At 32.9% G+C, this 18,308-nt stretch overlaps 1 protein-coding gene and 1 long non-coding RNA gene across 2 annotated transcripts; both read right to left on the reverse strand.

Annotated features, from left to right (window-relative positions):
* Positions 1-8,692: 8,692 nt before the first annotated feature.
* LOC123660859 lies at positions 8,693-10,107 on the reverse strand. The gene is made up of 2 exons (XR_006744260.1): positions 9,999-10,107; positions 8,693-9,518 (listed from the first exon to the last, which is right to left on the reverse strand). It is a non-coding gene; the product is annotated as an uncharacterized LOC123660859 (long non-coding RNA).
* A 45-nt stretch (positions 10,108-10,152) lies between these two features.
* LOC123661200 (insulin receptor-like) lies at positions 10,153-17,371 on the reverse strand. Its single transcript, XM_045596186.1, has 7 exons — positions 17,325-17,371; positions 16,753-16,972; positions 14,960-15,100; positions 14,074-14,279; positions 13,206-13,352; positions 12,765-12,927; positions 10,153-12,331 (listed from the first exon to the last, which is right to left on the reverse strand). The coding sequence occupies exons 1-7, from the start codon at positions 17,369-17,371 to the stop codon at positions 10,469-10,471; spliced, it is 2,787 nt and encodes a 928-aa protein (XP_045452142.1). The 3' UTR covers positions 10,153-10,468.
* Positions 17,372-18,308: the final 937 nt, after the last annotated feature.

The following is an 18,308-nucleotide window of genomic DNA, read 5'->3' on the forward strand; positions in this document are numbered from 1 at the left end:
CTGTTTTTTATTTATATTTTTATGTATTCTAAATAAAGTTTACCTGATATAAAAATAATATTTATAATTAATTTTTAATTTTTTGTTTATTAAAACTTTATTGCAAACGATAAAAGATACAATTTATATTCAATAGATATAAAACAAATATGTATCCAAAGGCTACTTTATCGCTTATACCGATCTCTTCCAGGCAACCTTCATGCTAGTAATTTAGGAAAAAGTGCCGGTAATAGTGCGCAAACAACAATGTAAGTTTATTACAGATACAGAAATTCACTTAAAATACTAAACATATTTATATAATATAATATTCATACATCAGATTATACATACAAACATACATACAATCAAGGGGAAACTCTCGAAAATCCGCATAACTTTTTACTGGGTGTACCGATTTTGATGATTTTTAACTTAATCGAAAGTCGATGTTAAATCATGTGGTCACATTTTATCGAGATCTGATTACAACTTTTGGATTAATCTTTGATAATGCGTATTTCTTGACTATTTTTTCGTCTACCTACGTTGTATTACTTGTCGATATAATTGAAGTCGTTTTTTTTTTCGTTTGCCTCAAACAAATCGTGTTTTTTTTTGAAAATCATATTTAAATATGAACTACATATTTATAAAATATGAATAATATGTTTACCGACAGTAATAAAAAATATAAATAAATAGAAAAAATCGAAATTAAAAAATAATTTAAAAAAATAATGACAAAATATGAATAATATTTTGCGATTTTACCGACATAATAATAAATAATAAGAACTGCCTATTTAACTAAAAAATAACGAGTGCAATTAGAAAAAAAAAGAAAAAATAATTGATCCCGACCGGCCGGATTTCCCACCGAGCTATTACAACTTAATTGAAAAATGCGAAATTTACCTTCGTATTTTAACGATATTTTTTCACTCCCTAAAAACAGGGATAAAACGACATTTTCTAAAAATAAATCTTGGCTATATGGATTTATCTCCCCCGAAACCTCCTATATGCTGAATTTTATGAAAATCGTTGGAGCCGTTTCCGAAATTCATATTCTATATATATATATATATATATATATATATATATATGTATATACTTGTTTGGTCAGCCTTCCAAATAAGCTAAATTCTGAAAGGTTTTGTTACTACAAGCCACATCGAAACACTACGACCGAACCATCCTTGGAGCCCTGAATTTATTTAACACCGAGCCGTGTCGATTTTATTTATAGAGATGCAAATCAGAACTATTGTCAATGAATTTTATTTTTAACCGACTTCAAAAAAGGAGGAGGTTTTTCAATTCAGCCGTATATATTCATAACTTCAGCCTATCGCAGTCCACTGCTGGACATAGGCCTCCACAAGTTCTCAGTCATTGCATTCGAATACTGAAACATAAAAAATAAAAATAAACATATCAATTCTTCAAAATATCGAAACAAAAAAAAAAACAATTACAGCAACAAAACGAAACAAACAAAGATAAAACACTGTTTCACAAAATTTCATATTTCTATTCATGAAATAATAAAAAATAAATAATCACAAGCGAAACAGCGCTTTATCCGTTTTTGACTAATAACAACGCTAATAATAAAACTCTTTGATAACCGCGCGGTTTTATTACCTCGTCGAGAGCGTTTTATGTTATTCATATGGAAATAATTTGATCTACGTAAAAATATAACTTTGAATGCCAGACTTGATATATGGAAAGTACTACCGACAAAAAACCTGTAAAGAAGGTCTTGTCTATATATGGAAAAGGTATTATGAAATGAACTGTAAGAAATCCGCGGGTAAAATATAAATAGTTCAAGGTTTTTAACAAAAGACAACAAGTCTTTCAAATGAGGTCTGGTTAAGTACTTAAAAAATAAGATACTTCACGATATTGCATCAACAAAAGGTTTCCTGACTTTTATATCCAATTAAATTAGGAAACTATTGAACGATCATGACCTGTAACAACCTGTAACATTCTACTGCTAAGTATAGGCCTCTTTCCCCATGTAGGAGAAAGATCAGAGCTTAATCCGCCACGCTGCTGCACAGCAGGTTCTTTTTTTATCTATAAAGTTATGTTCATAGGCTTATAATGCCCATGCTTTTGTTATTCCGATATATTTTTTTGTCAGTGATCGTTTACCTTGGTACACTACTGCAGCTTACATTAAGAAAACTAATTATGCTATCTTAGTATCCCTAATGCAGACGTGAGTCCACCGACCAAAATTATGCTAACTTAATTGATATTTTAGCACAGCAGGTTCGTGATTATATTCCCTACTCTGAGTAACGATAGCCATCAGCTATATAACAACCGGAACCGACAGCTTAACTTGCTCTCCGAGGCATGAGTAACACGAGGAAACGATTGAAATGTTGTCGGTAATTGGTAAATAAAGCGATAAAAATATAATATCACTAACTAACATGCTTAAAATTTCTATTTCTTATAAGAATAACACGATCAAACTTTTACATATGAAACTATTTAACATACAAACTATAAACTTAAAAATTATATAAAAGATAGTTACGTACAATTTACAAAATATGTTAGAATATTGGGGGTAGTTTTATAAAGTACTAAAAATTGTATCAAAAAAAAATCATCTAGACACCTTTAGGGTCCGTTCACACAGACCGGCTCGGAGAGGAGAGCAGATTTTTATCACGTTGGAAACAGTGTTTTGAGTGATTGTAGTAAAGTTTATTTTTGCATTTGCACCTTTTTTGTCATTAAAAATGCCTGAACGCGCTTCGTGTGAAGTAATAAAAGGAGCCGACCGGCTCCGCTTGCGTGCTCTTTCTCGCTCGCGCAGCCGATCGGCTCTGATTGCGTGCTCTTTCTCGCTTGCGCAGCCTGTCGGCTCCGATTGCGTGCTCTTTCTCGCTCGCGTAGCCGATGGGCTCCGATTGCGTGCTCTTTCTCTATCGCGTAGCCGATCGGCTCCGATTGCGTGCCCGCTGCGGCCGCGCCGACCGCCATTTTGATAGCAACATTTGAACGTAATAGTTGTGCGTACTTGTACGAAAAGATGAATGATGAAAAATTAATAATACTCGTGTCAAAATATGAGTGTTTATTTGACATAACCAAGCCATCATATAGCGATCGGATAATGAAAGACAATGCATGGGAGGAAATTAGCAAATGTCTCGGAATAAGTGGTAAGTAAGGTTTTCATTGTTTTACACCTACCCCCAGATACTCAAACGAATTTTAAAGCAAGGGCTTCTTAAACTCGTGCTGCGACGTGTTAGATTCAAAGTCAAAATAGGAATAACATGAGTTTAAATGCGCCCTTACTTTAAAAACTCGTTTGAGTATCTGATCGTTAGAATATACTTATGTAGTAGACAATTTTTATTAAATATAACTTAAGAAACTCGCGTAGCCACTTGATCTTGCCAATCTAAAGCACCACTTGATGAAAAATAATCCTTAAATTTATTCCTTGTGGTTAGAACTGCGTCGCTATTAGAACTGTTTTCATTATTATTGTCTGTTATTGCTGTTAATAAATTTATATTGCTGTGAAATTCATTCTCTTGTCCTGGCGTCCGATTTTCTATTAAAAAATTATGTAAACATGTAGTTGCTAATATAATTAAATCACAGTACTTCGGCTGAATTTTCATTCGTTTTTGATAAATTTCAAATCTTTGAGTTAGCATTCCAAATGCACATTCTACGACTTTTCTTGCCCTGCTTAAACGCAGATTAAATACTTTTTTTGATAATTCTGTTCTTGCTTGTTCTCTTGGATACGGCCGCAATATATTATTGCTCAAAGGAAATGCCTCGTCTCCTATAAAAACGTGGTAAGCTTTCAGTGGTACTAGGTAGAGGTTTATTTGGGGGCAGCTTTAACTTATTGGTGTTGAGTTTTTTCCAAAATTTTGAATTCTGTAAAATTCCGCCGTCGCTATTTTTACCATATGATCCGACATCAACAATTAAAAAACTGTATTTCGCGTCGACCACAGCTAGTAACACTGTACTGAAAAAGTTTTTATAATTATAGTATAAGCTTCCACTATTATCTGGTGCCTGTATATTGACATGCTTTCCGTCTATAGCGCCCAAACAGTTAGGAAAATTCCAAATATTAAAGAAATCACGTGAAACCTTTTCCCACATTTCTTCATCTGGCATCTGCATAACTATGGGCATCAAAACATCACAAATTACTCTGATTGTCTCATGAATAATTGAATGAACTGTAGAAATTCCCATTCGAAAATTAAATGACAAGTTTTTGAAACTGCAACCAGTGATGAGGAATCTGTAAAAATAAAACAAACACACAAAATAGAAATATAAGACTGCCGTACCAAAACGAACTATAAAATAAAAAAGAGTTATGTTATTAATTTTTCATTTCTGTTCTTTCCAGTGACGCAGTGCCAGGATCGTTGGAAGAAACTGCGAGATAACTTCAGAAAAGCCTATTATAACCGAAAAGGCAAGAGTGGCGATGGTGCAACTACGTCCAAATTGATAAAATTTGAAAAAGAACTTTCTTTTATAATACCATTTTTTCGCAATCGAAACCAAATATCTAATGTAACATTATCATCGGATGATTCAGAGCCTGGCACACCAATACCACCACCATCGACATCATCTAAACGTTCTGACCATTCTGAAGTTGAATCGCTTGCAAGTACTTCTGGCTCGAAAAAGAGACCACGCTTAAGCAAAGATGTTGCTACGGTTTTCGAAGAGTATCTTGAAGAAAAAAGAAATACTACACCCCGTGACAAGGCATTACGTAATTTTTTTTTGTCTATGTCAGATACAGTGGAAACATTCCCAAAAGAAGTCCAAGCACGAATTAAAAGGCGCGTGTTTAACATTGTTAATGAAGCTGAATTAAGTCTGTATGAAAATAGTACAGATTTGAATTATTCTTTGTCTATAAATTCACCGCCATCGACTAATCAATCTACTTACCTAGTGTCAAATGAAACCTATATTCCTCAAAACCAGATCCAGACCAGACTACTTACGGGTACAATACCAGCACACAAAATACAAAATAATAAACAATCAAAAACAATAATAATTATAATAATAATAATTAAACACACACAAATCTGTACTATTTAATTACATTTCATTAACGTAAATAATGCTTAATAAATGGAGGGCTGTGATTTTGTGATCTATTTAGATGTTTGTGTTATTTAACATGATTAGTATAAGTAATTTACATTTCATTAACGTAAACAATGCTTAATAAATGGAGGGCTGTGATTTTGTGATCTAAATAACATGATTAGTATAAATAATTGTTTTTTATTTACCTTAAAGTTACCGTTAACCTTTCTTCGACTGTTATCGGTGCAACGATAATTTGTAGTCTTTTTTGTTATATGTACTCTTAACAAATCTGTCAATTTCAAAAATTGCCAATATTCCATACGATAATACTCATAAAATTTTAGGCTATCTCTCTTCAATTCCTCGAAAATGGTGTGAAACTCCCCATGGATTAGTCTGTTTTTCCAAATATGTTTTACCCATATTTGTTTCCGCTTGCGCTTACGTTTCCTATGTTCTATTTCAAGTAATCTTGCTAACAAATATATTTCTTCGTCGGAGCTATCTAAATCCATGTTTCGAAAAGCACACGTTAACACACCGAAAACAAAACTTAGACTGCGCGGAATACTGGCACTGCCTTTGTAGTGTATCCACCCGACTCCGAGCGCATCCGACCGGCTCCGAGCACATCCAACCGCACCCGCTTTCAGATCTCTTCCCAGCCGGTCGATGTGAAATAGTTGGCGGCTCCGCTCCGGCCAATTCCAAGCGTATACGACCCGGTCTGTGTGAAAAGAAAAAAGCAGGCCGATGCTCTCCGAGCCGGTCTGTGTGAACGGGGCCTTACGCTTTGCTGGAAGAAGGAAATCCCTTAATGCAGGAGAAAGGTTAGAGAGTAATCCACTATGTTACTTTACTACCACTATATTGCTTTGATGGTATTTATCTACCGATTTATTTACATATTTATTGAAAACGCCTTTCATTACGAGTATACGTTTGATTTCCCATTTAATACGTAAATATAAAGTCTCAAAATTTAACAAAAACTTATATGAGTGTATACGTTATAAAAATAATATTTTAATAATAGCTTGATAATTCTGTTTGCTAGCAAACGAAAAAAATCAACTTCAATTACATCGACAAGTAATTCAACGTAGGTAGACGAAAAAAATAGTCAAGTAAATACGCATTATCAAAGATTACTCCAAAAGGTGTTATCAGATCTCGATGAAATTTAAATGTGACTACATGACAAACATCAGCTTTCGATTAAATTAAAATTTATCAAAATCGGTAAACCCAGTAAAAAGTTATGCAGATTTTCGAGAGTTTCCCTCGATTTCTCTGGATTCCCATCATCAAGTCCTAGTTTCCTTATCATGGTACCAAACTAGGGATATCTCCTTTCCAACAAAAAAAGAATTACCAAATTCAGTACATCCAGTAAAAAGTTATGTGGTATAATACAACGGAGGGCGACGAAAAAAGCGTCAAGTAAAAACGCATTATAAGATATAACTCGAAAAGTAGTTCTTAGATCTCAAATAAATTTAAATGGGACCAAATCACACACCACCTTTCTATTAATTTTTTTTTGTCGAAATCGGTCCACCCAGTCTAAACTTCTGATGTTACATAAAAAAAAAATACAGTCGAATTGAGAACCTCCTCCTTTTTTGGAAGTCGGTTAAAAATTAACAAACGTACTAGTCGCCACTACTATTTTCAAAGGTTCCCCTTGATTTCTCTGGGATCCAGGTATCTCTGGATCCAGGTTACTTTATCACGGTACCACCAAAATCAGCAAAATTGATTCATAAATGACAAAGTTATTCGCGAACACATATTAAAAATATAAAGTCGAATTGAGAAACCTCCTCCTTCTTTGAAGTCACAGCTTACGGTAAATCACCCACTCGACGTAAAGAAACCTTTATAGCCATTTAATAAAAAGTTAGCGCATTTTAACTATTAGAGTCAGAATAATCATAAAAACTTTAAGAACTCGCTGATAGAGTTTAAATGAAAAAGAACTTAGTTCAGGTACCTGTTAAATTAACTATCCTTAGTAATGGAACTTTGATTACTTTTTGTTTAAGAATCCCTACTTACAGTTCGCTACAAGAAGTAACTAAATGAAGTTAAGTGCTTGTAAATCATGAATTTGAGAAGATGAAGTTTAATTTCTAAACGACTGTAGCTGAAGTAGACTTACACGATATTTTCTTTTATAATGAAATAAAGTCACTAAGGCTGACATCAACGTGACCATAAATATGTTCATCATTCATCTACTTATTAAACAAATAACAACATAACAATTTTTAATTGAGGTAGGGCACAGCAGAATCAGACACAGAGTCAGAGAGAGACAGAGAATCGTACTAACATTATTTTTTAAGTTATTAAATGTTACTAACACTTGTATGGATTTAAATCTGAAATAAATAAATAAATATTATTATTATTACAGCAGGATATATCCTGCTCAAAATCTAGAGCAGCCCGACTCAGGAAGTACCTTGACATTACAATAAACACAGCTATTACTGCTTGCAAACAGTGTTTTCCACCGGTGATCAGAGCTCTTGAGGAGATTGGGAGTAGGGTCGGCAACGCGCTTGCGATCCTTCTGGTGTTGCAGGCGTCCATAAGCTACGGTAATCGCTTACCATGAGACGATCCGCACACTTGTTTGGCAACCTAGTTGTATAAAAAAATCCCAGCAAAAACATTTTCATGTAAAATGTTGCCAAGACGAGATCATATGGCTCGCACTGTCAAAAAGTTATCAGATCTCATATAGAGCCAAGCTTCTAACTCTACACGCCTTAACACTACAAGCTCTAACTTCACAAACCCTACACCTTAGTCAAAATATGTGGCTTGGCCGTTTCGTTACTACCGGCTGCCGATGTTGTATCTGTTATATATTGGTCATTTATATTAAAATAATAATAATTTAAAAAATAATTATAACTTATTGTGTAGTATTATTATTACCTATGCTCGAGTTCAGCTTTCTAAATATTTCTAAATATTTTTCTTTCAAACTTAGGAGAACAGTTAGGCTTTAATCCAAGAAGCTGCAAAGCAGGTAGGAGATTTTCTGTTGAAAGTATTAATACTGCCTAAGCAACTGTTTATGATAACAATCGATCGATACACAATGAGGAGGCTAAAAACAGCAGCATGGTTTATGACTGTTGTGCTGGTTCGATCCCTACGCATGGCAAACATTTGTATTGGCACAGATGTTAGTCGTGGTCTGGATGTTTGTGCTTGAAGTAGTGATTGTTGTGTGCGTTTCCAGACGCCCTAAACAGGAGTTTATCTTAGTAGCGTCGATTGAATGTTAGGCGATCATTTACAAAAAGGAAAAACTGTACCATTAATAGTATTGTATTTAAAGGTAAAACATCTAAACAAACAAAAGATATAAAAAATAAAATATTGTTAATTCTATGTAACTATTTTTAAAACTCGCTATTAGTTTTATTATTTTTCTAATTATCTATATTTATCTAAATGATAATGTTATGTAGAATTGAATCATCTATATACTTAGCAATCTTGGCTTAAATTTTAAGGTCCCTTTGAATACAATTAGAATAATACACAATCAGTTCCAAATTATAATCGGTATTTTTTGCAGGAATTTAATTTACATAAAGTGTGAAATCAGCTTCAGTTTGTATCCAAAATACACCTTTAAGAATTAAGTGACACCGAACTGGCAGAACGTTTCGAATGCTCGAGGGTTTAATTAGCCCGAAGAAGATCTGGCGAGTTGAGATAAGCCGTGATTTTACGCTTGACTGTCAAACGGACGTTTGCACTACCGTATTCTCTTGATAGCGTTGGATTAGAACAGACAGGGAATTCTTTTTTACTGTACAACGTTAATGAAATATCTGTATTGCCGTAATAATTTAATTTTGGTGCTGATCGAAATGAAATTGAAACTTAACGTTAATCTTATTGCTATTCAATTTTACTATAAAATCTATTGTGATACAGAATAAAACAGTTGATGCTTTTTTTGTTTGTTTTTATTTTTAAAAAAATTATCGCTTTCCACTATTTCATATCGCTTCGATAGTTTGAAATATGACTCATTGTCTTTTTTGGAAAAAAAATTGCAGTCTCATTCACCATTCTGTTCGTGACAAATAAAAATATATAAATCTTGGAATTTTTCTCGAAGTACACAGGTTTCATTGATTTTGATTGGTGACGCATTCTCTCTCTATCGCTTCTGGTGATGTTTTCTTTACATTCTCTTTCTTTACATATTTTTAAGCATAACATATTTCTTAAAAGCGTCACCAAATTTTGTAGATTTTACCCGAATTTTATATTTCTACTTTTCACTCAACGAATTGTGTTCTATAAACTGGGCGATCTACGCGCAAATGGCTCTTCATATACTTGTTTCTATGCACAATCTATATATAAAATTTAAATTAAAAAAAGTTTATATTCAATATTCAATAAAGATTTTAATTAAATAAAAAAAACTTTGTGTTAGTAATAATTAGTAACTTTTGGCATCATTTTTGTAAAAATAATTTTATTTCTCTTCTTTTTGGCATCCTTTTTGTAAATCTATTTTTTTTTCTCTTCTAGCTTGCTTTACTTCAGATAAAAATATTTTTTTATTATCACTTATCAAACCCAGCACGCAGAAGTATAGTTATTTAATAATAATCGATTATCATCTTAATACAAGTTGTAATTACTCTACTTTTTAAGCTTCCATAGTTACTAAAACTATCATTTATATATTCATGTTTAGATGTGCCCTCGTTACGGTAGCGCTTGCAATAATACCGAAATACTGGGAACTATAAATTGTTAATAACAAACATGGAAAATATCCCGTTATATAGAAATCATATCATTATTGCATTTTTAGGGTTCCGTACCTCCAAAAGAAGAAACGGAACCCTCATAGGATTTGTTGTTCGTCTGTCTGTCAAGACCCTTTTTCTCTGGAACACGTGGAGGTATCAAGCTGCAATTCATATCAAATACTCAAGTTTCCAAAAATCAAAATAAAACATATTTCTAAGCCAACGCAATTAAAAAATACAGCCGTATATGCTGCAAATTTTCGAAACTCGCAAGGGAATCAAAACCTACAGGGTATTTCCTGTGAATCTTGAGATTTAAGTAACGTCTGAGAAGAACGTCTTATAGCACAGATAAAGGAAAAATTGCGAAAAGCATAAAATTTTAGTTACATCATATATATTTTTAATAATTTTGTTTGTGCGGAAACCTCGATGCGTGAGTCCGACTCGCACTTGGCCGGTTTTATAAACAATAATTGTACTTCTAAAATAGCCCCAAATATCTGGCGAGTTGTGATAAGCCGTGATTTTACGCTTAACCGTCAAACGGACGTTTCCTCTATTTCCGATAGATTCCCGAGATAGCGTCTAATATCATGTACAGGTACAAAGTCTGATAACATTGTAGCCGGTGGATCGCTTTCTTGGCGATAGGTAGCAGTGATGTCAAATAGCGGTATACGGTCACTACTTCTTCTTCTCATACTCCAACGCCATCCGATAACCCACGAGAAGACAGTTATGAACAAACCGAAAATTACTCCACTCCACCACCAATCTGATTCATATTGAATTTCAGTTTTATACCAATCATTACACGCGTACGTATGAGCTAACGTTGTGGTACAAATCCTGACTAAATACTTACTGGCCTTGTTTGATTCGATAGTTAAACTTGTGTTATTTCCAGAAACGCACCATCTTTGTGGTACCAAATGGTACATGTCAGTCAACTTTACGTTATAAATTTCAATAGTATAAGCTAAAATTGGTCCGTTCGTTATTTTTGGTGGTTCCCATTTAACATAAATGAATCCAGAATTATAGATATTATAACTAACTATAGAAGCTATATCAGCATTTTCTGAGTACAATGTCCGAACTACTTCTTTTGCTGTTCGGCTACATGAGTATTTAGTACAAGCTCTTAAACGAAACTTGTAATCTCTAAATGGTGCTAGACCACCGACTTGGAAAGTATTTCTTTGACCATCTATATCTAATGATAAACTTTTTACTACACCGTTAATAGTATAATTATTTGTACGCTTCGAATCGTCGTCACAGTAGCCAATAGTTTCACATACATCAAAATAGTCCTCGACCATTGCACCTACGGGTACGGAAGACAGAATCCCACACATGCTTTCACAGCCTCTTTCATAATTCATAGGTGGTCGCATAACTTTTGCGTGTCTTGCATTATCTATTTCGTACACATCATCATTAATAACGTTGCAGTAATCTCTTGTGATAATTTTATCCTCGTTAATATCTACCAAATTAATATCTAATTCGTAATGTGTTATATACGGTCGGAAGTCTATGTGATCAACCCATCTGACTACGATGACATTGGACGAGGATGCTACAAGTTCCATTATGAAAGGTGGTTCAGGTTTACCTACATGAGTTTTAAATTTGACAATACTGCTACGTGCCAGATGACGTGACGATGGCTCGTATTTTTCTACACAAAGAGCATAAGTTGACGCGGGGCGAAGGGATGGCAATGGAACCGTGACATTTTCTTCAAAATCATCTGGAACACTTATTGCAAACCACTCCGAATCACTACATGTTTCTGGCACAATTGAAGTATTCAATCCATAAGGTACCCTTACGTAGAGAACTGTATAATGCACACCTTTAGATAAACGGTACAAGGACGCAGCAGCAAATGTTTCATTTTTCACGTCAATATTTAGGTTTAAAGATGTTTCGTTACAACTCCCACTATAGCCGTTTAACCCTTGCGGAATATCAAGCTCGTTTGGCGCTATCGGAAATCTCTGTGTCAACTTTTTAATTTGATGCATACAGAGCATTGGGTTTCTGTAAAATCTTAAAGTCCCGTCATCCACTTTTAAATTTTCAATAACACTTGGTAAAAATAAAGATTGCAGATTGGGCATATCATAAATAAGTAAACTATACATTCCATTATACAATCTTTTGCCTTTGATTCTTTGCAGTGAAGATAGAAAATCAAGAGAAGTTATCGTTATAGAGCCATAAATTTTAATGTAATCAGATACTTCTATAATATTCTTTAGATAGTGTCTCATTTCGTCCACTGCATTTGGTAACGACCAAATGTGAATTGTCAAAGAACCATTGACGTAGACACATTTTTCAGCACGTTGTATTGTATCCAATGTTTGAATTGTAAGGTTTGTACATGTCTGAAAATAAAAATAAAAAATTATTTTGTTTTACGTGCTTATAACAAATGAAGCAAAAAGTTCTATTGATGATATTAAAAATGATACTAAACACGTCATTACCAATGAATATTATCTAAACTTTTTTATTCGAATAAGTAATTAAATTCAATTTAATTGACCCCATTAAAAGAACATTGGATGAAATAAGTAAAATCGCGATTTACTCTTCCGTCCGCATGAGCATCATGCCAATGGGGTTGATTGAAAATTCCAGTAAATGTGATTTTTTTTGTAATAAATTTTGTATAGATAATAAATGGAGACAAGTATACTCAGTCATTAAAAATACTTTTTTTACTAAGATTATTTTTTTTCCTACCTTAAAACTATAGTGCCTCAAAAAACTTACCCATAGCTTTAAAGTAACTATTTAACTTAAAATTAAACTTACCTCATAACAATTAAGACAAGGAATACAAGTTATATGTCCTAATTCACTGAATCGCATAAAGTTTTTCGGACATTCTGATACACACGTGTTATTCCATGCCCAACTTTTAAGGTATATGCATTCATCGTGGGTGATACAATGATTACTAGCAGACAGAACGAGCCTGAAAATTTAAAGAATAATATATAGAAAATAGTCCATTAAACCAATCAATCAATTAATAGAAAATAATAAATGAATATAGATTTCACTCTCAACCGCTTCTAGGGAAATGAAATTTTGAGTGGAATGTTCGGAAGATCTACAATGAGATTATTTGACAACACGTTAAGAAATAACAATTGGCTGATATTTTCCTGGTTTTCTTTGCAATGTATCCTTACGCAGAAAAGTATGATTTATAAAAATAGATATTTATTTTAGAAACATGGGTAAACTTACGTATCATTTGGGCATTTCGATACACATTCGCCTTTGTATGTAAAGTCTTTACAAAGATGACAACTGCTAGGATTCGTGTTACGGCATCCGAGACATTCTCTGCTACAATTCCTGCTGTCTGGGCCTTCGAGAAAGATCTGACATTTCCTGAAATATAAGCACAGAATACAAAATTTTAAACTTTTACGATCACTACGAATATTTTTGACTCTACGAGACTTAGCGCCAATATCATTTTGAAATTCCGGTATTTCGAGTAGCAGACGCCATGGTGACGGTTGACTAACTCGTGATATGGTCGTAAAAATATCGGGAATTTCAAAATGGTAATCGCGGTAGGTCACAGTAGTAACAATTTTAACAAAACATAGTTTCTTCACGGTTTGTGGTGAATAATAACAATATTAACTTATATTAAGGATTTAAACTCGACTGCACCGAAAAATCTCGCTTGTGTCATCTACATTCTACATACGGGTAACATGACGAAATCGACTGTGCAATTTTGACTGGATGTGGAATGGATAATATTAATTCACATTGATTTCAATAAAATAGTAAAAAATATATATATTAAATTTATACGCAATACATAGTGATGATCATTTTGTACATATACATAGGTACATAAATCCATACATAATTACAAACCCATCAACGAGTACATTTAACTTAATATAATCCAGGCAGACGATGAAACGTTACTTCGTTAAGCAGATAAGTACATAATAATTACAAGTAAATGGGTAATTAGCATGTGGCAAACCACCTGAGTGTAATCATTAAATCAATATTAATTAATGTATTCGATTGATTCTACGTATTACGGAATCAATTACAATACACTTCATGAAACATCTGGACTTACTTATTATTCCAACATCGATTAGTTTCAGGGTTGGCGGTACAAGTGCATGGGAAGTTGCAGTGAGAGTACTTGTCCGGTTTGCTTAAAACATGTCGAGCCCTTGGCGCAATGGCGTTCCAGTCGATTGTATTCACGTAACAGGTAAGCGGACCACCCCCGATGACCACGCCTCCCCTGTCTATTTTGATCAAACTGTTTAAACTAATCTGAAACATAAACAATGAAAAAATGAACGCACTTCTAAAATTAAAATTATTCACATCAAAATTAAAATGGGTAAAGTTTAGTTTTTTCTATCGATAAATAAAAAATATAAATTATATGCAGTTTATATCTAGAAGTAACATGTGTGAACAAGTGTGGGGCGTTTTTATAAGAGGAGTAAAAAGTAAATGGAAGGACTTAGTAGCCATAGATGTGGATGCAGGTAAAACTAGAAGCTATGTACTGTTCTGTGACACAAGTTTATATTCTAACTAGCACATACCCGCGGCTTCGCTCGCATTGAATTTTCTATTTACTGTTAAAAATTATCCTATGTTACTTTTAATACCCCCAAGAATATGTGTAAAAGTTTCATGATGATCGGTTAAGTACTTTAGTCGCGTGAAAGCGTAACAAACAAACCTACATTAACATATTTATAATATTAATATTAGGGATTATTATATAGCATGAATAGCGGTCCCAAAATCCGATTTTAATTTAACTTGTAAGAGTACTATTATAATAAACTTTTACAAATATAAAAGGATTTTCTATGGACTATTATGCTACAATATAAAGCCTGGCTTTGAGCGTATTATTATTTAATTTTAGTTTCTTTGTTAATGTCTATTAAAAAAACTGTTATATTTTAAAAGAATAATTGGAAACTAAACCTTACCTCTCTTAAATTAAACATATCATACACGATTAAAGCGTAATTATACAAGAGTGTATTTCCACGAATCCTTGCTAGGTTTGGTAACAATGTGCTGAATGTTTCCAAACCAGTCACTCTGTACACAACCATATAGCCGGTTACCTAAAAATTAACACATTTTTAAGTCATAAAAATTAAGTAGAAGACTTTATATCTGTGGTAAAAAAAAGATATCGAAAAAATAAATAAATATCTTATAACATAGACTCACGGTCGTCTGTTTTTGGTAACTTAATGCTTGCGTTACAGATAACAGGTGACTGTTAACTAACTAAATATTTTGTTATCTAGGTACATAGACTATACATATATAAATATTACATATATAAATACACACATTACACCCAAGACTCAAGCGGGATCTGAACATGTAACCCGCGGAACAAAAAGAAGGTTAGTGACCCTGTTGTAGTGACAAGCTGCCCCAACGGACTAGTCATAGTCTTCTTCTATATAAATAAAAATGAATGTTGCCAAGCGCATAAATAACACGTAACACAAAAACAAACTCCCATAGCACGACAAACCCTATATAAATGTTTCTCAGTGACAATGCTATGACTGCAGCGACAACGCGTAGTCTTGTTACTCATAATCTAAAAGAAACTTGTAATGTAATAATCGACAATTCTGACATTTGGTAACTGGATTAAATTATGATTTTAACTTAATAACTTATTATAAAAACTACAACTGATAAGAAGTCCACTGCTGGGTAAACGTCTAACTAATCCAAACTTGTAATCAAGAGTCTATTTCCTATGGTTATATTGTTTAAGGTTTGATGGACATATCTACATCATACATCTATATATAGGTACATAATTATAATATAGAATGAACTTAATACAAGATAGTACATAGTAGCGCAACAAAATCCTTTATTGACATATTCTGTATATCTAAATTTTCAAAAAATTTAATTTAATTTATAATGTAAAACAAAATTAATTAATTTTATCATTCGATCAAAAGTATACTACTATCCGAATTCTGAGAATATTTTTGTAACGTAAAATTCAAAATATTTAGACACAATAATAATATTAGAGACAATTTATTATTCATAGAAATTGATAACCCTTTGATACCCTTTTGATATTACTAATTGGAAACATTTCTAAGAAATTACCGCCTACAAATTACTACTTTGCATATAAAATTTTTGCTAACTTGTGTTATAATATTTGCTTTGATATTATATAATTCGAGACTAAATTTTAAATTGTATTGAATACCACTTTTTTTAATATTTTTAAACTGAATATTATATTTATCGCAGAGCATAAGATTCTTAAGTAGGTATTACTTTATCACCCAAAAAATTACGAAGTTTTAGATTTTCTATTTTGAAGGGCTGTTGTGAATATGTGTGAGAATACATATATGGAGAGAGGGAATGACTAATATTTAAATTATAATTAAACGATATGTGGTCCGTACGTGTAATTTAACAATTAGCGCTTTAGATTGTAGCGCGCTTGCGATACTTCCGTTGTTGCAGTCGTCTATAAGCTACAACCGACCTAGTGTATAAAAAATGAAAATAATTAAGATGAGAAACAACTAACGTATAGGTATCGGCAGGGATATTGAGCATTCGGTTTCAAAGGGATCACTACGCCTTTTGCAGCGCTCGCAAACAAAATTCTATAGTACTTATTGTATATCTACGTCTGTATCCATAAAGTGTTTTAGTAAAATTGAAGGTCAGTGCATAATATCCCTGCCAATAACTTCATTATAGTACATACCTCTTTTAATTTAGGAAATGATAGATTCTTAAAATCTTCAGGTTTTGATTTTTCAAGTGTTAAAATTTTAAGATCTCCAACAACAATAGTGCAGTTCTCCAATACCTTCAGCTTCTCCATGGTATTCAAGAACATGTTTATACACAGCCCGTGGTACTCTGACGGATATCGACTGTTCGCATCATAAGACAGGACAGCTACTACGCCGTAAATTGTTAAGCTGTTAAATAAATAAATAAATAAATATCATATAACGTACACACACGGTCGTCTGTTCGTCTGCTACAGGTAAAAGCCGGCTGTTATAACTATTTTTTGAATAATAACAAAATTAATGTAATTGTATATGATTATTGAATATTGAGTTTAGAACGTTTATTCGCTTATTTTAGTTTGGTGAATTTAAAATAAAATAAATCATTTTAATATTTAGGTATGTCTTGCTCATAAATAAAGCCGCTCAACTGGAAGATTAAAAAAAGTTTTGTTTACTTATGTATGCACGTAAGAAGTTATACCTGACTGGCTATCTAACATAACGTTGCTAGCTTCTTATTCGTTGACCAGCTAACTAGCTAACTAGAATGTCGGATTTTTCTATGACGGTGTGCGCGCACATCGTAGAAGTATACTCTCAACATTTTTCCCTAACGCGCCAAAAAAAGTAAAACTTCAAAAAAAAGTTTGTTACTCTACCACTGACCCCCTGAACCAAGCTTTGCTCACCTTACTCACCACAGCAATAAAAAAAAACTACTAAGGAAGTTTTGATTTTCTATAAGGTTGAGAAACATCCCTGTTCCGGCTGCTCCAGAATTTGAACAGGATACATCCTGCAATACCCTACCTCAAAAAAACCTCAATAATATAACTTTTATACAAATAGATATTAATCGCTGAAATGTGTCTACGCGCTAAACTTACGAATCTAGATACATATATTGGTCATATTATAGATACGCATAATATTTGTTTTAATCCTTTTTTGTAAATATATCATTCTCTCAATAACACTTATCTCTTGAATTATTAGAAACAAATATAATACAATAACATACCAGCTGCAAGTTAATTAAAATAATCTTCGTTGCACCGGTGTTAGAACGATAACAAGCTAAATACCTACTAAAATATGTTGTAGACTTTTGCAATTTTAAAAGTATTATATTGGAATATTAATTGGGGTTTCCTTGAAATTTATCTTGAAATGATCTGCTTTTTTGGTATACTCGTAGTTATTACTTATTAATTAACCGAATTCCAATCAAGGAAGTTGAATGTTACCTCAGAACTTTTGATTGGGTGGATCGATTTCGATTTTCATTTTAATCAAAAAATAGTGTGTCTCGAAAAATATTCCGTTTTTTAAATAATTTCAGCAATAAAAATAACCATTTCCCTCTCGTATATTAGGCGTAACGCTCTGCAAATCCCTGCACAGCTTTCTTACGGAAACTATTATCGTTACTTTTAAGTTGTATCAAAATATTTTAGATGCATTACGTGAAAAAGAATTCTGAGCGTTTTGTGATTCAAGCAATAAATCATCGGTGAAA

Source organism: Melitaea cinxia, chromosome 16, assembly GCF_905220565.1.
Source record: "Melitaea cinxia chromosome 16, ilMelCinx1.1, whole genome shotgun sequence".
NCBI classification, from domain to species: Eukaryota; Metazoa; Arthropoda; class Insecta; order Lepidoptera; family Nymphalidae; genus Melitaea; species Melitaea cinxia.